At 40.3% G+C, this 24604-nt stretch overlaps 1 protein-coding gene across 1 annotated transcript in view; it reads left to right on the forward strand.

Moving 5' to 3' along the window:
* The window catches only part of LOC126100721 (fatty acyl-CoA reductase 1-like), a 175131-nt gene that overhangs the window by 127667 nt on the left and 22860 nt on the right, over positions 1 to 24604 (forward strand). The window contains exon 7 of the mRNA XM_049911340.1: positions 3370 to 3609. Coding sequence (XP_049767297.1) covers positions 3370 to 3609 — 240 coding nt within the window. The remainder of the gene's footprint in view (positions 1 to 3369; positions 3610 to 24604) is intronic.

Raw genomic sequence — 24604 nt, forward strand, 5'->3', positions numbered from 1 at the left:
GACAATTCAATGACCTTCATTAGTAAAGAACAACCACTTCAAAGTTACATACACATAATTACACAGTACAAACTACTTACAGTCGATATTGCTTTTACAGGGATGCAACGGCTATATCGAGTAATAAAAATTGTGTGGAGACAGAATATGATCCAAGAAGACTGGGAGAAGGGAATAACTGTCCCAATCTTTAAGAAAGGAAACAGAAAAGACTGCAAGAACTATCAGGGGATAACATTGAGTCATTGTGCAAAGATTTTTGGGAAAATTTTGGAAGCATGAATTTGGGCAGAATTAGAAGGAAGAATGAGAGAAGAGCAACATGTCTTCAGAACAGGAAGGTCCACGGTGGATCTAATTTTTGCTGTAAGACAACTGCAGGAACAGCACTATGAATATGGAATAGATTTACTAATGACCTTCCTGGACAATGAAAAAGCGTGTGATAGTGTACGTAGAAGCAAAGTGTGGGAATCCCTGGAGAACAGAGGAGTAGCAAAACAGATTATTTGGAGGATAACGGAAATGTACCATGGATGAGTGAGTTGTGTGAAAGTGGGAGGAGAGAGATCAGCTTGGACTGAACAGAAGAATGGCTTGAGGCAGAAAAGTGTTCTTTCACCATTACTCTTCATTGTAGTGATGGATGACATAACGAGAACAGTAGCACAAGTAATTGGTGAAAGTAAGATGAAAGCTATGGTGTTTGCAGATGATCTGATGATTTGGGGGAATAAGGAAGAGGAAGTACAAGAGTAGTTGGTCGTATGGGAATGAACAGTACAAGAATATGGGATGAAATTTAGTATAAGTAAGAGTGAGATGATTATCACAACAAGAAAGAAGGAGAGAGGAACAACTGGAATAACAATTGGTGGGGAAATTGAGGAGAGTGAAGAGTTTCAAGTACTTAGGAAGCCTGATACAGGAAGATGGCAAAATGACAGAGAAATAAAAGAGTGAGGGAGAAAAACAGAAGCATTGCGCAAGTGTGTCGGAAGCCTGATATTGAGCAAGGATGTACCCCAAATCAGTAAAAAGGTTATATACCGGACATACTATGTCCCGATCCTGACATATGCATCAGAAACCTGGGTTATGAAAGGAAGAGAGAAAAGTAAAGTACAAGCTAGTGAGATGAAATTCTTGAGAAACACTACTGGAGTGACAAAGATAGACAGGTTAAGAAATTAGAGGATCAGAGAGTTAATGATGGTGGAACCATTGCAGGAGGAGATAGAGAAATCAAGGCTGAGATGGTATGGACACATTAAGAGAATGGAGGAGAAGAGGATACCCAGGAGGATACACGAGATGAAACTGGAAGGAAAGAGATCAAGAGGAAGACCGAGAGTCAGATGGCTGAAAGGAGTAGAGGAATGCGACCAGAAGAAAGGAAAAGACTGGACCAAGGTGAAGACGGAGAGATGGTGGCAAGACAGAAGACGATGGAGAGGCCTATGTTCCATACAAACCTGGCCAGAGGCTGGAAACTGTCCAAGATGATGATGATGATGATCAAGCAGCTCTTGTTTGCAAATGTTTCTTGCTCTATCTGACAACATTTGTATGATGCCTTGTTATTGCTGTCGGCAGTGGTTCGAGAAGGAGGAGGAGGATGTTGGTTTGTGGGGTGCTCAACATCATGGTCATCAGCGCCCATACAATTTTCAAATCTTTCCATTACCTGTCTTGGCACCACTCGAATAAAGATGAGATGATGAGGACAACACAAACACCCAGTCCTGGGGTGAAGAAAATCCCTGACCCAGACGGGAATCAAACCCGGGACTCCATGATACAGAGGCAGCAATGCTAACCACTAGACCACAAGCTGCGGACTGGTGGTTTGAATCCCAGATTGCATAATGGTCTGTGTGCATGGGTTTTTTGGTAAAATGTGTGGCCTTAGCTACCATTTCTTTCTTGAAAACAAGCACATGAAGAAAATTTAATCTTCTGCCTGCCTCCTCCTCTGTGGTAAACTGAATATTGCCTCATGACTATTTCAAATGAAATGATGAGGTTTATGAACAGATGGATGATGTGGCTATGGGGTGCCCTTTAATCCCAGTTACAAAAAATTTCATTATGGAAAAATTCAAAGAGGAGACTTTGTAAATTGCCAACAAAAAACTGAATATATGGTTCTGGAACGTAGATGATACGCCTGTTTTGTGCAGGCTTGGCAGAGAGGAACTAGATTGTTTTCACAAGCATCTCAATGGGATTAATTAAAAGATTCAGAACAGCTGTAGGAAGGGAGAGATTGACAGATCAGCTGTTGCAGAACATGCTGTGTTGCCAGGAGAACACCACACTCATTTTGATAGGACTCAAGCACTAGCAGCCTCAAGCAGATACTATGAAAGGCTGTACAGAGATGCCATAGAGATTGTTAAATACCCTATGAATTCCATTAGGAAGGAGGAGGGCATGAAATTGAATGACATCTGGTTCCTGATGCTGAATTAGATGTGTACGAGCCATGAAGAGATGGCAACCAACAATGGCCAATTGCACACGGGCATGCAAAGCATGTGATGCCACACCACTGTCAGTGAGCATGCACCAACGAAGTTTTGTTGCAGTCAGTAGTGAGCCAGGATGTGAATCAGTGAATCAGATGTCCAGAGCAGTTACAATCCCCCTTGAAAATGTGCTCAGTGGATGGGGATGAAACATTGGATTTTAATGAAAAATCCGTCCAAACATAGCACAATAACCCAGAAAATTTTGTTAATTGTGACATTTCACAGTCCTGAAAGTTTACATTTTACAGACTACAGAAGTACAAGTTGGAAAAGAAACAAGGCTGTCTAACAAACAGTTATGGCCAGCAAATTCGCTGCGGTCATAAATGTGGTATTATGTGGCAAGACACTAAAAATTTCCTTGAATCAACATAGGTCAACACATGTAGTCCTTATAGAGCCATATTTCCCATGGCAGAAGTTGCTGCAGAGCTGTACGTTCTTTCCTTCTTCATCATCCAAGTGCAAGTATGGAGTTTTAATGAAGTGATTAAAATGCAGAGGAATGTAACAGTTTGTGGCCAATATCTGGATAATGTGATTACATATATGCAGAGTTTTACAGATAAATGATCTTAACAGTTTGAAGCACAGTCACATCAACATATTTTAAAATCGTTTTATTCAATTTTAACTGTTTGAGATGAGGTACTTGGCTTGTTAGACTATAAAAAGAGTGCACTGATCAAAAGCTAGTGCAATTTGTCTATGTTGCTGGATATTTCTATGTGCCACCCATCAATTAATTTTAGTGAGTAGTTGCCTTTTTCATTTTTATTTATATAAATGTTATCTTCACTAAATTATGAAATCAAAAATTTTTCTGCTGTTCCAGGTGGTGTAAAATGCCAGTATACAACTGTACAACAAGTTCAGATATGCCAGTGACATGGAATGAACTTGTAAAGATTGGACAAGATCTATACACACAGTTTCCCTCCCCAAAGATGCTGTGGTACCCCAGTGGAGCCATTCATCGAAACTGTATTGTGTACATCATATGTCTTGTCTTGTTCCAGTTTCTACCAGCAATCATTGTTGATGCGGCATTTGTACTTTCTGGGAAGAAACCATGGTAATGAAACATTACACATGCAATTACTTACCCAATTAACTATGAATGTATATGCAGTTAACATCATTTAAAAAGAATTTCTTAGATCTTCATTAGTATAACACGGTCAAATATGTCTGATTAAAACTGCAGTGATTTTTCAAGGCAAGAAAAATCTCAAACAAAATCTGTGAAAAACATATAACAATATGCAACACTTTTAGGATGAGGTGTGGGAAGAATCCAGGAACTTATACAGTATGTAGTGAAAGCTCCTGAAAGGAAATGTCTTAGGTAGAAAACATAAGAAATATTGCACTGAATATGCCAGTGTAGATACGAGGACCCAAGTGCTGTTTCATGAGGATGAGAGAAGAGGTACCTAACTGTGACGGAAAGTATAATTATTTAACTGAGTGTCATATATTCAAAACATTACTGGGACAATCTCTCACAGAAATCATGAATGTTGTCTAATAGCTGCTGATGGGTCATTGCCAGGTCCAGCACTGTTCCTTCAGAAAAGTTATATATGGAAAATGGCCAGAAGGCTATCCCTACACTTATGAGGAATAGCTTTGGGCACAGCCTCTCACTGACAGCAAGACACGCCCAGTGCCGCGTGCCTTGCCTCTCCTGCTCAAGTAGTGGCCCCTTCTTCAACCAAGGTCTGAGCAGCAGCAGTGGGGAAGGAAGAGGCTGTTAGTAGTAGCCAGTTTTTGAACAATGTGCACCCTATTGTACCTCTCAACCGTCTGATTGTTGTCAATGATTTTACTTCTCATGCTCCACTGCTCCCCAGGTGCTGTTGGTGAGTTTAGGTGCAGCCTATGTATTTTTGGTCAAATGTTTGAGCAGAGTGAAGGCAAGACTCCCTAGAAGTTATTTTTGTCTGAATTTTCATAGCAAAAGAAGAGTGCAACATGGACAAATGAGGTATTAAATTGACAAACATGAGGTCTAGTTTAAAATATATATATATATATTTTTGTGTGTATGTTTGTGTTTGTGTTTGTTTGTGTGTCTATCGACCTGCCAGCGCTTTTGTTTGGTAAGTCTCATCATCTTTCTTTTTAAATATATTTTTCCCACGTGGAATGTTTCCCTCTATTATATATATATATTATATATATATATATATATTTAATTGCTTGAAAGTAATCAGTGTAATTGAGAAAAATTTAGTAGGAACGCGGGCCATCTTAAGAGAATTTCAATGATGAAGACTTCTAGGGTTATCAGCCGAGACAAGGCTCATTCTGCAGCAATGCTTCTACAAGTTTCTCACTCATTATTTTAAGGCAAAGTGTCGATTTGTGTCCAGCTCCTCTGTCTCGTCTGCAACAGCTAGGACAATCATGCACTTCCAGAAGGGGTGTTAGGGATGGTGATGGGTGGGGGTGGGGGGGGAATCACAGGTGGTGGGGGACTACTGGTGTGTTGGAGAGTACTGGCATTATGCCCTGCTGCTGCCTGTTTGTTCCATCCATTGCCTTTGCCACTTTCCATTAGAGTGTTCTTGTTATATTCTTGCTATTGCTACGTTACATGCACTGCTCAGTTGAAAACCGCTATCCCAGTTGACAAGATAATCATGGATCCATATCTCCACTGTCTTTTTGAAGACTGAGTCTCAGAACCTATTCATCGAGCACACCACCTCTGTCTGTTCAAAATCAAACATATGACCTTCATTGAGGCCATGCTCTGCCACTGCAGATCTGTCCATTTCGACAGGGAGAACATTTCTTATATGTTGTGAACAGCGCTGCAAAATACACAGTTGTTCCTGGCTGATATACTGATCACCACATTTGCAACTGATGCTGTAGACTCTAGGTGTCCGTAGTCCTAGTTTGTCTTACATTTAGACAAGCATTTCTTTCTTTATTTCAGCCCATGACCAGAAAATGGTTTTAATGTTGATCTTCATCACAATGCTTGAACTAGACATACTCTACTCACATACCACTTGTAACTCACATCCAGTCTCTCCTCCGGCACATGGAATTGCGTAGATGGTAAACAGTGAACTCCGCAAGCACAGAACTACCTTGGGACAACACAACAAATTCTCCAACTTCTGGGGACAAACATGCAGAATATCGACACCAAGAATTTGAGGACCATCATCATTTTGACTAGAAAGGAACTGGACGAGGTGACATTATCCATGCTGTCAAAACAATTAAATCTTGTGCCAGATCCAAACACATTACGCAAATGAGAGATTATCAGCAGCATCCAGGAAGCAATTTGGGGGCTTCTCTGGATACCTCTGAAGAGGTGAGGAGGTAGACCTGCAGGGGTCTTGACGAACCAAACATGCTGAAAACTAACATATCCTCGGCAGAACACAGAGTGAAATGCAACCACGGAGAAGATGAAGACAGTCGTCCTAGCAACTGTTGTTGTTGTTGTTGTGGTCTTCAGTCCTGAGACTAGTTTGATTCAGCTCTCCATGCTACTCTATCCTGGGCAAGCTTCTTCATCTCCCAGTACCTACTGCAGCCTACATCCTTCTGAATCTGCTTAGTGAATTCATCTCTTGGTCTCCCTCTACGATTTTTACCCTCCACGCTGCCCTCCAATACTAAATTGGTGATCCCTCAGTGTCTCAGAATGTGTCCTACCAACCGATCCCTTCTTCTGGTCAAGTTGTGCCACAAACTCCTCTTCTCCCCAATTCTATTCAATACCTCCTCATTAGTTACGTGATCTACCCATCTAATCTTCAGCATTCTTCTATAGCCCCACATTTCAAAAGCTTCTATTCTCTTCTTGTCTAAACTATTTATCGTCCATGTTTCACTTCCATACATGGCTACACTCCATACAAATACTTTCAGAAACGACTTCCTGACACTTAAATCTATACTCGATGTTAACAAATTTTTTTTCTTCAGAAACACTTTCCTTGCCATTGCCAGTCTACATTTTATATCCTCTCTACTTCGACCATCATCAGTTATTTTGCTCCCCAAATAGCAAAACTCCTTTACTACTTTAAGTGTCTCATTTCCTAATCTAATTTCCTCAGCATCACCCGACTTAATTCGACTACATTCCATTATCCTCATTTTGCTTTTGTTGATGTTCATCTTATACCCTCCTTTCAAGACACTGTCCATTCCGTTCAACTGCTCTTCCAAGTCCTTTGCTGTCTCTGACAGAATTACAATGTCATCGGCAAACCTCAAAGTTTTTATTTCTTCTCCATGGATTTTAATACCTACTCCAAACTTTTCTTTTGTTTCCTTTATTGCTTGCTCAATATACAGATTGAATAGCATTGGGGATAGGCTACAACCCTGTCTCACTCCCTTCCCAACCACTGCTTCCCTTCCATGTCCCTCGACTCATATAACTGCCATCTAGTTTCTGTACAAATTGTAAATAGCCTTTCGCTCCCTGTATTTTACCCCTGCCACCTTCAGAATTTGAAAGAGAGTATTCCAGTCAACATTGTCAAAAGCTTTCTCTAAGTCTACAAATGCTAGAAATGTAAGTTTGCCTTTCCTTAATCTTTCTTCTAAGATAAGTCATAGGGTCAGTATTGCCTCACGTGTTCCAACATTTCTGCGGAATCCAAACTCATCTTCCCCGAGGTCGGCTTCTACCAGTTTTTCCATTCGTCTGTAAAGAATTCGCATTAGTATTTTGCAGCTGTGACTTATTAAACTGATAGTTCGCTAATTTTCACATCTGTCAACACCTGCTTTCTTTGGGATTGGAATTATTATATTCTTCTTGAAGTCTGAGGGAATTTCGCCTGTCTCATACATCTTACTCACCAGATGGTGGAGATTTGTCAGCAATGGCTCTCCCAAGGCTGTCAGTAGTTCTGATGGAATGTTGTCTATTCCCGGAGCCTTGTTTTGACTCAGGTCTTTCAGTGCTCTGTCAAACTCTTCACACAGTATCATATCTCCCACTTCATCTTCATCTACATCCTCTTCCATTTCCATACTATTGTCCTCAACTACATTGCACTTGTAGAGACCCTGTACATACTCCTTCCATCTTTCTGCTTTCCCCTCTTTGCTTCGAACTGGGTTTCCATCTGAGCTCTTGATATTCAGACAAGTGGTTCTCTTCTCTCCAAAGGTTTCTTTAATTTTCCTGTAGGCAGTATCTATCTTACCCCTCGTGAGATAAGCCTCTACTTCCTTACATTTGTCCTCTAGCCATCCCTGCTTAGCCATTTTGCACTTCCTGTCGATCTCATTTTTGAGACGTTTGTATTCCTTTTTGCCTACTTCATTTACTGCATTTTTGTATTTTCTCCTTTCATCAATTAAATTCAGTATCTCTTCTGTTACCCAAGGATTTCTACTAGCCCTCGTCTTTTTACCTACTTGATCCTCTGCTGCCTTCACTATTTTATCCCTCAAAGCTACCCATTCGTCTTCTGCTGTATTTCTTTCCCCTATTCCTGTTAATTGTTTCCTTACTCTCTCCCTGAAACTCTCTACAACCTCTGGTTCTTTCAGTTTATCCAGGTCTCATCTCCTTAAATTCCTACCTTTTTGCAGTTTCTTCAGTTTTAATCTACAGTTCATAACCAATAGATTGTGGTCAGAGTCCACATCTGCCCCTGGAAATGGCTACAATTTAAAACCTGGTTCCTAAATCTCTGCCTTACCATTTTATAATCTATCAGAAACCTTTTAGTATCTCCAGGGTTCTTCCATGTATACAACCTTCTTTCATGATTCTTGAACCAAGTGTTAGCTATGATTAAGTTATGCTCTGTGCAAAATTCTACCAGGTGGCTTCCTCTTTCATTCATTAGCCCTAATCCACATTCACCTACTACATTTCCTTCTCTCCCTTTTCCTACTGTTGAATTCCAGTCACCCATGACTATTAAATTTTCGTCTCTCTTCACTACCTCAATAATTTCTTTTACCTCATCATACATTTCATCAATTTCTTCATCATCTGCAGAGCTAGTTGGCATATAAACTTGTACCACTACAGTAGGCGTGGGTTTCGTGTCTATCTTGGCCACAATAATGCATTCACTATGCTGTTTGTAGTAGCTTACCCACACTCCTATTTTTTTTATTTATTATTAAACCTACTCCTGCATTACCCCTATTTGATTTTGTATTTATAACCCTGTATTCACCTGACCAAAAGTCTTGTTGCTCCTGCCACCGAACTTCACTAATTCCCACTATATCTAACTTTAACCTATTCATTTCCCTTTTTAAATTTTCTAACCTACTTGCCCGATTAAGGGATCTGACATTCCACACTCCAATCCGTAGAACGCCACCTAGTGGTGTAAAATAGCTGGGCATTTATAAGTTGCGGTAAATGACCAGGGGAAATGCCTGTGAAAATGCCAAAAATTCATAAATACCCAAGAATTTATGCATTTTTAAGATTAACTGATAAGCGGTACTTGTAAAAAATTTAAGCTGATATTCTGTGTTCGAAAAGGTGTTTTGTAAGACTGCTTCTTGAGTGGTTGGGTAACCAAGTTGAAAAAGCTGCTTGAGAGTTAGGGGAGAGTTATTAGGACAGTTATTAGGAGAGTTATAAGGAGAAATAAACTGGACTGTAAACAGAACTTTTTACATCTTTAATGAGGTCAATTCTAGTATATAATAAAATAATATAGTATATAATAAAAGAAGAAAACATCACTGAAGTTTAAAAGTAATTTTTGAAATAAAGTATAGTTTACATAGAGCAGCTAGCTTGTAGGTAGTATTTTTACTTATACCATGCTACTGGGGAAAAGTTAAAAAGTTGTTCTCAATCACTGTACCAAACTCAAGCACTTTTTTTCAAATTCTGAGGGCAGTTGAAATACTTTTTGATATGCTTTTACATTTTGTTGGCATGTGAATGTTTGTATTCATTAAACCAATATTTACAAGATACTCCTTTTCCTTTTAAACTGAAAAAGTCCCAAACAGGTCCTTTTTCCCTTAACCATCTTGCAACTGCTCAATAGCATATTGTCTATAACAGTGTAAATAAGAGAAGGACAAGGTTATGTTGCTTCTCCCTCAACCACATAGACTTGAATGACTGTCAGACAGACAGATCAGAGTTGCCAATTCCATTTAAATAAATAACCTGCAGAATTGCATGAATTACCTGAAATTACTAGCCACTCACTCAAAATTTTACATACTACCAATTTGCAATAACAATAGCACTAATATTTCCTTGGAATAACTGAAATTGGAGTAAAAACAGTTTATTCATTATCATTTTAGTTATTGATGTGTCGCGTATCAATTCTGATTCCACAAATTCAAGAATCACAGATTCTCTAGGAATCCACTACTATCGGAATCAAATGAGTCCAGCATCTTGGGCATCAGTTCTTTGTTATCACATCCTTTTTTATGTTCACACCAGTGCAGTCATACAAAAGTAGACAAAGAAAGGAGGAAAATAGTTTAATATTTAAGAAAATATTTGTCATCAAAAAACAAAATAATACATTAAGTAGTAATTTTGGTATTAATAATCATTCTTCATTAATATTTGACATGGATTATAAAGTGCATTACATTACAAAATGATGACCTAAGGACAATGATTTTTATACCAGCTTATCACTACACAGCTGTTCAACGTAATGTGTGTGCAGACAGGTGTGCACGCATGCATGAGTGTGAAAGAGAGAGAGAGAGAGAGAGAGAGGGAGAGGGAGAGAGAGAGAGGGAGAGGGAGAGGAGAGAGAGAGAGAGAGAGAGAGAGAGAGAGAGAGAGAGAGAGAGAGAGAGAGAGAGAGAGAGAGTAGAAATGATAAAAGTAAAAATGACATTATAAATTATAAGCAGCCATCAGCAACACTTGTCCATTCATTCTAACTGATAATTTGGTGGTAGGGATGTATACTGGCAACACGCAATATCCTGTTGCACGGCATGCTTTACAACATGACAATTATAATCCCGGTGCCTGTTTCAGCATACCTGCCATCTGGATTCTTCCCCTAGACACCAGTTTCTCAGAATTCTGCAGGAGGAAACTAGCGCTACAACATATCCTTCATTCTCACCATCCTCCTGGCCTTAATTTATGTTAATTTCTTCCATCTCAGCATTTCTTCACAGTAGCTACTCTTTTCTTCACTCCATTTTAGTTTTCTACAACTCTCATTGTCTTACCCATCTATTTTTCGCTGCCCCCTCCCACCTTTGTTACATACAACACATTTAGCTTTTCACTCTTATTAACTCATGCACGATGTTTAAACAGAAATCTCTGTCTTGCATATCACCCTGTGTTCCACTTTTAAGCTCTCAGGTTTTCAAATCTCGTCCGATGCAGTCCCCAATGATCAGTCTTTCCTTCTCATCTCCCCTGACCCACAGTTCTGGGTGACTTTCCTGAAATCCAGTCCTTTTCCTTCACCCCTCTTCCTTCCTCTTCAATCCTTCTGCCTGAAGGAGGAGCCACTGGCTCTGAAAGCTTGCCTAGTTACAACCCTCTCTTATGTGTTCTGCCACTGCTTGGTGAGTAGATTTTTCATCCATCCAATTAAATTCTTTTGTCAAAAGTGATTGTTTTCATTGTTACATTCCCTTATTTTAATTGATAAATTATGCAGTCTAGCAGTAAAAACTTTAAAAAGTACTTTTTTTTATAAATGTCCAGATTTTGGGGACTTAAAACTGCTTTGGGCAAATTCTCGGACACATACTTATTTATAAATATCCTGCCCACTGGGCATTTGCCCAGCCTGCATCACTATTACCAACACCCTGTTGCACACAGCATGGGACATATGTGAATAAGAGAGTCTACCCACTGAGTTGCAGCATCTGAGGGAAACCTTCCACAAGAACAGCTACTCGGTCACACAGATAAGAACAACTCTCCAACCAAGCAAGAAGAAGAAAGATGATGATTCAGATACAGATATAAAACACCTCGCATTCCTTACATATGCTCAGCTCCCCACAGCCCAGACTGCTAGGATATAGGAGAACAACGACATTAAAATCATTTTCTGCTCATTGGCTAAAATCAAAAATATGCTTGGCTCAGCCGTAACAGGGCAGGTCCGGCCGCCTCAGTGCAGGTCTTATTACATTCAACACCACATTGGGTGACCTGCACGCCAGATGGGGATGAAATGATGATGAAGTCAACACAACACCCAGTCCCTGAGCAGAGAAAATCCCCAACCCAGCCGGGAATTGAACCCGGGCCCCTTAGGATGGCAGTCCATCATGCTGACCATTCAGCTATCGGAGTGGACAGCACCAACACAATGAAGGTGGGTATCATTAATGTGATGACCCTTACTGGGAAGGCGAGAGAGTTGAGATTGAGGCCAAGAGGAAGACCAAGAACAAGATGGATTGATACAATAAAGATGAGTTTAAGTAGGAGAAATCTGCTATGGAACCAAATTGTGGAAGACTAGGACTAGGAATACCTGGATTCTATAGCACCAGCTGTAAGTGTGGCAAGCAATATATCAGCCAGATACAGCAGTGCATTTTGCAGCACTGCTCATAACATGTGAGAAGTGTTCACCTTGACCAAATTGACAAATCTGCAGTGGCAGAACACAGTCTCAAACAAAGTCATAACTTCAATTTTGAACAGAAAAAGGTGGTGTGCTAGATGAATGGGTTCTGAAACTTGATCATAAAAGAGGCACTGGAGATATGGGTCCATGATGATCTTGTCAACTGGGATAGCAGTTTTCAACTGAGCTTCGTATGGGATGTAACACTACCAATAGTATGTTAAGAGCACTCTGATGTGAATGTGGCGAAGGCAGTGGTTGGAGTAGATAGGCAGCATGAGGATGTTATGCCAGGATCCTCCAACATGCCAGGAGCCCCGCACCAACGTCCAAAATTCCTGAAAAAATGACTTTTAACAAGGCATATGGCAAAACAAGTGGGGAAGTAAAAATATCCCAGCTTGCTTCATCACAAAGTGCCAATCTTTGCACCACTGAAATCTTATCAAGATCTGACTGAATATTTATGCAGCTTTTTTTCAGACAGTACCTCATTGCAGATAACTGCATCATCCGTGAAAAGTCTGAAGTTACTATTAACATCATCTGCAAGATCATTAATATGTAACCTGAACATAAAGGATCCCAACACACTTCCTGGGGCACACTAGAAATTACTGCTGTACCTGTCAATGACTCCGACCACAATTTACTGGTTATGACCTGCAGATTAAAACTGAAGAAACTGCAAAAAGACAGGATTTTATGGAGATGGAAACTGGATGAACTGAAAGAACCAGAGATTGCAGAGTGTTTCAGAGGGAGCGTTAGAAAACGATTAACTATAACTGGGGAACAGAATACAGTGAAGAAGAAAGGGCAGCTTTGAGAGATGAAATAGTGAAGGCAGCAGAGGATCAAGTATGTAAAAAGACGAGGACTAGTAGAAATCCATGAACACGCAAGACATATTGAATTTAATTGATGAAAGGAGAAAACATAAAAATGCAGTAAATAAAGCAAGCGAAAGGGAATACAAATGTCTAAAAAATGAGATTGATAGGAAATGCAAAATGGCTAAGCAGGAATGGCTGAAGGATAAATGTAAGGATGTAGAAGCATGTATCACAAGGGGTAAGATAGATACTACCTACAGGAAAATAAAGAGACCTTTGGAGAAAAGAGAAACACCTGTATGAATATCAAGAGCTCAGATGGAAAACCATTCCTAAGCAAAGAAGGAAAAGTAGAAAGGTGGAAGGTGTACATAGAGGGTCTATACAAGAGAGATGTACTTGAGGGCAGTATTATGGAAATGGAAGTTGATGTAAATGAAGATGAAAAGGGAGGTATGATACTGCGTGAAGAGTTTGACAAAACACTGAAAGACTTCTATCGAAACAAGGCCCCGGAAGTAGGCAACATTCCGTTAGAACTACTGTTAGCCTTGGGAGATCCAGCCATGATAAAACTCTTCCATCTGGTGAGCAAGATGCATGAGACAGGAAAAATACATTCACACTTCAAGAAGAATATAATAATTTCAATTCCAAAGAAAGCAGGTGCTGACAGATGTGAAAATTACCGAATTATCACTTTAATAAGTCACGGGTGCAAAATACGAAGAATGTAAAAACTGATACAAGCCAACCTCAGAGAAGATCAGTTTGGATTCAGGAGAAATGTAGGAAAATGTCATTCAATACTGACCCTTCGCCTTCTTATGGACGATAGATTAAGGAAAGGCAAACCTACATTTACAGCATTTGTAGACGTAGAGAAATTTATTGACAATGTTGACTGGAATGCTCTCTTTCAAATTCTAAAAGTGGCAGGGTAAAATGCAGTGAACAAAGGCTATTTACAATTTGTACAGAAACCAGATGGCAGTTATAAGAGTCGAGGGGCATGAAAGGGAGGCAGTGGTTGGGAAGGGAGTGAGACAGAGTTGTAGCCTATCCCCAGTGTTATTCAACCTGTACATTGAGCAAGCAGTAAAGGAAACAAAATAAAAATTTGGAGCAGGAATTAAAGTCCAAGGAGAAGAAATAAAAACTCTGAGGTTTGCTGTCAGAGACAGCAAAGGACCTGAAAGAGCAACTGAACAGAATGGACAATGTCTTGAATGGAGAGTGTAAGATGAACATCAACAAAAGCAAAACAAGGATAATGGAATGTAGTCGAATTAAATCAGGTAATGCTGAGGGAATTAGATTAAGAAATGAGGTACTTAAAGTAGTAGATGAGTTTTTTTTTATTTGGGAAGCAAAATAACTGATGATAGTTGAAGTAGGGACAATATAAAATGTAGATTATCAATGGCAAGAAAGGTGTTTCTGAAGAATCAAAATTTGTTAACATCGAGTATAGATATAAGTGCCAGGAAGTATTTTCTGGAAAAATTTATCTGGAGTGTAGCCATGTATGGAAATGAAACATGGACTATAGACAGTTTAGACAAGAAGAGTATAGAAGCTTTTGAAATGTGGTGCTACAGAAGAATGCTGAAGATGAGATGGGTACATCACATATCTAATGAGGAGGTACTAAACAGAATTGGGGAGAAGAGCAATTCATGGCACAACTTGACTAGGAGAAGGGATGGGTTGGTAGGACACATTGTGAGGAATCAAGGGCTCACCAATTTAGTACTAGAGGGAAGTGTGGAGGCGTAAAAACCATAGAGGGAGGCCAAGAAATGAATACAGTAAGCAGATTCAGGAGGAAGTAGCTGCAGTAGTTACTCAGAGACTTGCACAGGATAGAGTAGTGTGGAGAGCTGCATCAAACCAGTCTTTGGACTAAAGACCACAATAAGACATCTGTTGATGACTCTCCATCCCACATAACTTGTCGCATTGTTCCTACCAGACAATCCACAATCTAGTCACAAATTTTGCTTGGTATCTTGTATGATTGTACTTTTGATAATAAGTGTAGATGTGGTACCGAGTCAAACGTGTCTTGGAAGTCAAGAAATACTGCATCTACCTGACTGTCTTGACCCAGGCTTTCTGCATGTCATGTTAGAACAGGGCGAATTGGGTTTCACGTGACTGATGTTTCCAGGATCCATGCTGGTTGGAATGGAGGTGATCTTCTGTTCAAGATGCCTATTATGTTAGAGCTCAGAAAATGTTCTAAGATTCTACAGCAAATCCATATTGAGGATACTGTTCGGTAGCTATGCGGATCACCTCTACTACCCTTCTTGTAGATGGGTGTGACCTGTGCTTTCTTCCAATTACTGGGAATGGTTTTTTGTTCCAGGGATCAGTGACATACTATGGTTAAAAGGGGTGCTAACTGAGCCAAGAATTCAGTATAGAATATGATAGGGATTCCATCGGGCCATGGAGTTTAATTCAGGTTTAATGATTTCAGCTGTTTCTCAATGACACTGACACTAATATTTGTTTCACTCATCTTATATTGGTACAAGGATTAAATTGGGGCAAATATCCTGAGATTTCCTTCGTAAAGAAGTATTTGAAAACAATTAAGTCAAATGGCAGAAATTTCTTTTAAAAAGTTCTATATCACTGTAGTCTCCCACAGAAGAAAGATTTGAAAACAGAGTTTACAATTTCTGCCTTTGCTCTGCTACCCTAAGTCTCAGTTCCTGTTTCACCCAAGAGTCACTGGATGCTAATTTCAGTGTCAATGACAGCCTATACATGCAACCGGAATTTTTTTAGGTACTTTAGCTATTATGATCTCTCTTTTCTGGCATTCCACTTCACATTGTCTTACTGTTTATAAGAATGGGATCACATTTTTCTCATCATCTATTCTGCAAAGAAAATGACAAGGTGTCTAACTGCTATGAGGAAGAGATCATAAGGACACAAAGTGGCAATGATGGTGAATTATTCAATGTTATTGTTAATGATAACTCCCAACACATTCTGAAAGCAGCAGCCATAAGCTGTCTACATCAACAGGTGTAACACAACAGTCTTATGTTTTGACAAGAGACATACTTAATAGTTCCTCCAAATACCAAAAATCGGAAAGTGGTGATAATAAGTTCGGAACAGAAACTATTGAATGAAAAGATGTCTTTACGTTTCTACATATTTGGGACCCTAAATTCACAGTGAGGCTTCAAAGTCAGAAACTAGTTTTTACAGCTACAATTACATTCATCTTAACAGTGATAAATCTTTGAGCAACAGAAGGAAACATCACAGAAAGCTCTCCACAAATATTCAGCACAGGGCGAGGTAGGACCTGTCCAGTTAGAAGCTCAGTCGCAGGCTACTAAGCACACACAGATGTGATAATTTCACAACACTCCACTCATCAGGTAACAAGGACATCTACAGCAGCCAAAGAGTTAAGGATGAGAATGCATCAAAAGTGCATGCGGCACACATCATGGCTGGCATCATCCACCAAGTGCAAGAGGTCATCCTGGGAGTAAATGCAAGAACAGATTGTAGAGCCTTAGTTCATAATAGATTAACTCTTTATAACCATGTATGTGGGGTTACATCTACAACTATTTCACACCATTTTTGTTTTTCTTACTTTCTTGAAAAACAGCGTTTTGAAAGCTTGCGATCTATCCTTGACTTCATCTGCACTACAACCATAATATCCATCTGGAACTCTCCTCTGATATGGGTACTGAGAAATTTCAGTCGCACAAAAGCCTGCCAACAGCAAAAATCAGTGTAGGTAAGGGACAACACTGTTACATATCAAAACTGTGTGGTCGTTGTGGTACAACTAGTCAATAATCTATTTGAATTATTGGTTGTTGGTTTGGTTGGTTGGGGAAGGAGACCAGACAGCGTGGTCATCAGTCTCATCGGATTAGGGAAGGATGGGGAAGGAAGTCGGCCGTGCCCTTTCAGAGGAACCATCCCGGCATTTGCCTGGAGTGATGTAGGGAAATCACGGAAAACCTAAATCAGGATGGCCGGACGCGGGATTGAACCGTCGTCCTCCCGAATGCGAGTCCAGTGTCTAACCACTGCGCCACCTTGCTCGGTTGAATTATTGGTATGAAGCTATTACTACTGCTGCCACTACAGCTAGTTAGGAATTTAGTTTGAAAGTACAGCATGTATCTAACACCACCTTACTGAATGCACCACAATGACCACGTCTTCAAGGAGCATCATGAGCATGTTTTCCTGATGCGATTACTGTACTAGTGTTCCATCCATGTGAAGTTCCCTCCTGCTCTGCTACTGTGCACTTCTGCAAGAAACAAGTTTCACTGAAAGTCCACTCCCCACCTCTTTACTTGAGAAAAGCTATGGTGTTGCATGTATGGAATACAATGGAACCATGCACAGTGAGCACAATTCATTCCAGAATCTTACTCTTAGTGCTAAACATTCGTTAAGCGAAACAACTTATCCCATATAAATTAATGAAAAATATGATAATTCATTCCATGCAGAAAAAGTACTGAAAGATTTACGTTATTCATGCCATTTACTTAAAAATAATAATACATATAGCATTATGTACTTTATTATTAATGATGCACAACTAATTCTTTTTTACTGAGAACCTACCTACAGTCATTTTGTTTTGCTGATGCTTCAGCACTTGGTGAAAATGTGACACAGCATTATCATCAAATAAATTTGTAGCGCACGTAGCCACTGCTTTATTGGGAAAATGATTTTCAATGTACAATGCAACTGATTCTCATGCTTTCAGCATTTCTCTTATTGTGCCAGAAGAATGCTGCTTTGGTATTACTGCCACTGCCGCCACTGCCTCCTCCTCCTCCTCCTCCTCCTCTGAAGAACTCCTCTCCACAACTTCCTGCTGTGAAACACAGTGCAACTCCATAAGCTTTTTGGTGGTCTTTTCTTGGCTGTGATCTTCCACAAACTCAACAATACCACTGTTATCTACTTCTGATCCCATGTTGTTGCCCAAAGACACAATCTTGTTGACAACAGGCTCCACAGGTACTGACTCTTCAGAGTCACATTCAAAAATACACTTTGGCCAAAGCTTCTTCCAAGCAGAAGTAAGAGTTCTCTTGGTAACCCATTCCTACGTCTTTTCAATCATCTTGACGCAGGAAACAATGTTGAAATGATATTTCCCAAACTCTCTGAAAGTGAGATCGGTAGCTTCAGAAAACTGATAGAAATGCTCGAAGAGTGCTTTACTGTAGAGCATCTTAAAGTTAGAAATGATCTGCTTGTCCATAGGCTGGAGCAACAGAGTGGTGTTGTGAGCAGAAATTGGATCTTGATGAACTGACATTCTTCAAGGGGGTGGTCTTTTAGGCCAGGAGAATTAGCAGGTGTGTTGTCCATAACAAGCAAGACAGAGTGGCAGATTCATCTTGAGCAAATATTTTTTCACTGAAGGACCAAACACTTCATTGATCTAATCACAAAAAAGATCACATCACCCAAGCCTTGTTCATGGACCTCCACATCACATTTAACCTGCTCTTCTGGATATTACCCTTCTTGAAGGCTCAAGGTGTTTATGAATGGTAAACAAGCAGTGGTTAATTTTGAATTCGCCGCTCGCATTGGCACAGAATAGCAGCGTGAGACAGTCTTTCATTGGCTTGTGACAGGGCAATGCATTCTCCTCTGCTGTTGTAAAGTTATGCTTCAGCATCTTTTTCCAGAATGGACCATCTCTGCACAATTAAAAATCTGTTGTAGCAGACAATCCTCAGAATCTACGAGCATCTTGAAGTTCCTTATGAAGTTCTCTGCTGCCTTTGTGTCAGAGCTGGCTGCATCAACATTGCTTCACAACACTGTGGATACCGGTTCATCTCTCAAATTTCTCAAACCACAAACGGCTTCCGTTAAACACTTCTTTGGTGAATGATTATCCTGGCATCTTCTGAATGAGGTCAGCAAAAATCATTCTCACCTTCTCACAAAATGATGTTCTAGTTAATAGGGTTGCCTGAAATTGCTATTCATTTACCCATATAAGGAGTAATCTTTCAACATGATCCAGGATATGAAGCTGTTGTTTAGATACTCTTCTCACTCCCTTTGAAGCATCTATTTCCTTAGTCTTGTCCTTGTTCTTAAGGATAGTGCAAATAGTTGATGTAGACCGATTGTATGTGTGTACTAAATCAGCAACACTCGCACCACATCTGCATTTTTCAATGATTCATTTCTAAGGTCATTTTCTTTCTCTTATGGTTGTCTTCTTGCAGCTTTATCTTTGGGGACATTTCTATGAAGGTTATTTAAATTTGCACACAAAAAATATTGTGTAAACACAAGTTTAAAAAAATATATGATCACAAGCTGCACTAAGAGGGTAGCAGAAAGTGCTCTAAACCCAGACAGCAGTACATACTAAAAACGTTGTTCATATGCCACTGCCGACAGTGAAAGGTGTTCATATTGTTGAATGTTTCCCCTGTCGCATGTGAACAGCTGGAGATGTCCACTAAATCATCGTCACTGTACTTCACATCTGAGTGTACTATTACCAGTCTACAGAAACCTTGTGTCTTCCATCGTTCAGAGCTATTCTCACTTGAACAGGACAACTTATCGCTAATATACAGCTGCAATATTTATTAACTCAGTGAGAAACAGCATCACTTTTTATGAGCCCAGCATTTTCATACTAGCTATGTGGTTTCTTGGTTTTTATATGAATAGATCAGATAATTGTTATATCTTGACTCAGTACAAGGCTCAAAATATGATTAGCCCACACAGGTTATTGCAAATATTAACACGTGTCATGTCAACATATTGTTCTTTGGGGAGATATTAAACACTATTTAAAAAAATAAAAAGACTGTAGTTACTTCCATATCTCGACAGATACAAAAATGTTCTGAGATTTTTCTGCTTTAGCATAAGGGGATAATTACAGCATAATAATGTAATTAGGATTTATTCTGTTCAATACCCTAATCACCCATGTTTCAGTAAGAAAGTCAGTAATATGAAACTATCAAAATATACAACATGGTAGGAGCAGTCTAAACATATGCTGGCAGCACCTCTAAAATGCGTTTGGGAGTGGCGACCCCATCGTAATAATAGCTTATATATGAAATGGTACTTCAAAACCAGCCTCGGAAAAGTTTAGGGCATTCCCTGCAGGCGACGCGCAGTTCTTGGGGTGATGGGGGAACTGTGAGAAGTGGGCAACTAGGCACCAACACAATGAAATGAAATAAGCATTTGGCGTCATTGGCCAGGAGACCCGTAACAGGGCAGGTCCGGCCGCCTCAGTGCAGGTCTTATTACATTCAACACCACATTGGGTGACCTGCACGCCAGATGGGGATGAAATGATGATGAAGTCAACACAACACCCAGTCCCTGAGCAGAGAAAATCCCCAACCCAGCCGGGAATTGAACCCTGGCCCCTTAGGATGGCAGTCCGTCATGCTGACCATTCAGCTATCGGAGTGGACAGCACCAACACAATGAAGGTGGGTATCATTAATGTGATGACCCTTACTGGGAAGGCGAGAGAGTTGAGATTGAGGCCAAGAGGAAGACCAAGAACAAGATGGATTGATACAATAAAGATGAGTTTAAGTAGGAGAAACCTGCTATGGAACCAAATTGTGGAAGAAGAATGGTGAAAAGACCAAGTAAAGTAGCGAAGTACCATTGATGTCCCATACTGACCAGATGTTGGATAGAGGGGAAATGAAGATGACGATGATGATGATGATGATGATGATGATGACGACGACGACGACGACAAATCAGGAACTTGAATTTCTACGCTTCTGAGAGCATTTATCATATGTAGAAAGCAGTCTGTATTGTCGTGTGAACTGACATATCACTGCCATCTCCAGAAGCCAAGTCTCTGTCCTGTCAACTTCTAGCAATGGTCCCCTGGTTTGGGGGTGGGGACCGAAGTGAGGCAAACACTGGGACAGAGGTGGAGGGATCTGCAGGCACAAAGAGGCTGAGCCATGGACTGCCAGTTGGCTCTGAGAGGCACCCAACATGCACCACTGTGCTGGTGGCAGCTGTCCCGTGAGTAAGCAGTGCGCTCGCATCTGTAAACGGTAGTAGTGGACTCGTAAGAGGTTCTCTGCTTGTTTTTCTTGAAATAAATTCATCAAAACATTCCTGCCTCATGTTAAATAATGTTAAACTTTTGATGTTTAAATAAATACCTTGAACTTCTGTAATGCAATAAAACATGTCAGCAATTATTTTAAAACATATAATGAGAAAACTGTCTTAGTTTTAAACTTAAGATTTGTGGACAATCTTGGATTATTTTATTTAAGCAATGTATCTCAGATTTTTAGATTATCCACCCTTTTTTGAAGTTCTCATCATTTGGTACTTGTGATATGTGAATTATCATGTCATAGGAGTGGGGAAAATACAGGACGACTCAAAAAGATGGGCACAATTTTAGTTCGCTATATTTCCTGCACTATACATTGTACATGAATTCTGTTAAGTATACTTGAGAGAGGATGTTGTAAAGTTTAGAGTACTGCCATAAGAGCAATCCACCACTGGCTGTAGCATGTAGTGCATTAGCTCTAAGCAAGATGGCTACTGTGCAATACAAGATTTTTTGCACTCTTAAGTTCAGTATAAGTGAGCCTGCGACTGTGGTGTAGTGTGCATTTTGGCATAAGTTTAACGTCAAACCTCCAATGAGGAAGAGTATTGTCGGTGGGATAAACAGTTTGACAAAACTGGCTCTCTGCACAAAGGTAAAAGCCCAGGCTGATTACGTGCATCGAAGGAGCACATAGAGTGCATTCGAGTGAGTTCTGAACATAACCTAAGGAAATCTACCCACAGAGCAACTAGGGAACTTGGATTACAGCAAACAACTATCTGGCATATACCGAGGTGCTGGTTAAAGTACAAACCGTACCATCTACAACAGGTGCAGGCTCTTCAGGCAAACAGTAAGGTAAAGCATGTAGAATTTTGTAACTGTGTGCTCCAAAACTTGGAAGAAGATACATTGTTTCTGCCTTGTGGAACTTTTAGTGATGAAGTTACATTTCACCTACATGGGAAAGTCAGCAGGCACAATGTTCAAACATGGGGCTAAAAAATCACCATGTAACACTGGAACATGAACAAGTCAACCCCAAAGTCTGTGTGTTTTGCTCTGTATCACTGATAAAAGTTTATGGACTTTTCTTTTTTGATCACAATATGGTTACTGGAGCAACATATTCCTGAAAAACCGGCTTGTTCCTAAAATTATTGAGTATTCTAGAGACTACTTATTACAGCAGGACACAGCTCCACCACCCTGGCATCTGAATATTCAATGATTCCTGAATGAAATATTTAGCTGTTTTTCACTGTAATTTGCAGTACGTCATTTCAAGGCAATGGTGTATTAAAGATTTATCACATACACTATGTGATCAAAAGTATCCGGACACCTGGCTGAAAATGACTTACAAGTTCGTAGCGCCCTCCATCGGTAATGCTGGTAATCAATATGATGTTGGCCCACCGTTAGCCCTGATGACAGCTTCCATTCTCGCAGTCATACTTTCAATCAGGTGCTGGAAGGTTTCTTGGGGAATGGCAGCCCATTCTTCAAGGAGTGCTACACTAAGGAGAGGTATCTACATCTACATCTACAGCCATACTCCGCAAGCCACCTGACGGTGTGTGGCGGAGGGTACCTTCAGTACCTCTATCAGTTCTCCCTTCTATTCCAGTCTCGTACTGTTCGTGGAAAGAAGGATTGTCGGTATGCCTTTGTGTGGGCTCTAATCTCTCTGATTTTATCCTCATGGTCTCTTCGCGAGATATACGTAGGAGGGAGCAATATACTGCTTGACTCTTCGGTGAAGGTATGTTCTCGAAACTTTGACAAAAGCCCGTACCGAGCTACTGAGCGTCTCTCCTGCAGAGTCTTCCACCGGAGTTTATCTATCATCTCCGTAACGCTTTCGCGATTACTAAATGATCCTGTAACGAAGCGTGCTGCTCTCCGTTGGATCTTCTCTATGTCTTGTATCAACCCTATCTGGTACGGATCCCACACTGCTGAGCAGTATTCAAGCAGTGGGCGAACAAGCGTACTGTAACCTGCTTCCTTTGTTTTCGGATTGCATTTCCTTAGGATTCTTCCAATGAATCTCAGATGTCAGTCGGCGAGGCCTGACACGAAGTCAACATCCCAAAGGATTCAGGTCAGGACTTTGTGCAGGCCAGTCCATTACAGGGATGTTATTATTATGTAACCACTCCACCACAGGCTGTGCATTGTGAACAGGTGCTAAATTGCGTTGAGAGATGCAATCGCCATCTGCGAATTGTTCTGCAATAGTGGGAAGCAAGAAGGTGCATAAAACATCAATGTAGGCCTACGCTGTGAGAGTGCCAAGCAAAACAACAAGAGGTGCAAGCCCCTTCCATGAAAAACATGACCACGCCATAACACCACCACCTCCGAATTTTACAATTGGCACTACACACGCTGGCAGATGACATTCACCGGGCATTCACCATACCCACACCCTGCCATGGGATCGCCACATTGTGTACCGTGATTCGTCACTCCACACAATGTTTTTCCACTGTTCAGTCGTCCAATGTTTATGCTCCTTACACCAATCGAGGCTTTATTTGGCATTTACAGGCATGATGTGTGGCTTATGAGCAGCCGCTCGACCATGAAATCCAACTTTTCTCACCTGCCCCCTAACTGTCATAGTACTTGCAGTGGATATAATGCAGTCTGGAATTCCTGTGTGATGGTCTGGATATGTCTGCCTATTACACATTATGACCCTCTTCAACTGTCAGCGATCTCTGTCACTCAACAGACGAGGTCGGGCTGTATGCTTTTGTGCTGTACATGTCCCTTCACATTTCCACTTCACTATGACATAGGAAACAATGAACCTAGGGATGTTTAGGAGTTTGGAAATCCTGCATACAGACATATGACACAAGTGACACACAATCAACTGACAACATTCAAAGTCCATGAGTTCCATGGGCCGCCCCATTCTGCTCTCTCATGATGTCTACTTACTACTGAAGTCATTGATATGGAGTACCTGGCAGTAGGTGGCAACACAATGCACCTAATATGAAAAATGTATGTTTTTCGGGGTGCTCAAATACTTTTGATCACAAAGAGTGCACGTCACCTTCACAAATAAACATCTGGTAACAATGCATCACTGATTCAAGCCTTCGAAAGATACTGTGATACCAACACAAAAGACAAAAATCTCACATCTTCAGAGTACTTAGTGGATAAAGATATGGATTACAGAATCGAAATAAGAAGGTTCGCATTCTGAAGTACGTTTTTTTAAATTTACTTTTTTATGTCAGTGTTTTCAACACATACTGTGAATTTATTTTGAGTATAATATGAATGTTCTGCAATATTCAAAGATATTTACATATATATGCACATTCTCTGGGGAATGAGTTTCTTCGATTTTGTTACCTCCATCTGATTAGTAAACGAAGGATACTGGCAGTTCATTTCCAAAAATGCAGTTAGGCAGGAACCCAAGAAGGCAGCTTAAATTGCTGCAAGTGAAGCAAGCCATGCATAGCACAAGTAGCAGGAACCCAAGAAGGCAGCTTAAATTGC

This window comes from Schistocerca cancellata, chromosome 9, assembly GCF_023864275.1.
Source record: "Schistocerca cancellata isolate TAMUIC-IGC-003103 chromosome 9, iqSchCanc2.1, whole genome shotgun sequence".
NCBI lineage: Eukaryota > Metazoa > Arthropoda > Insecta > Orthoptera > Acrididae > Schistocerca > Schistocerca cancellata.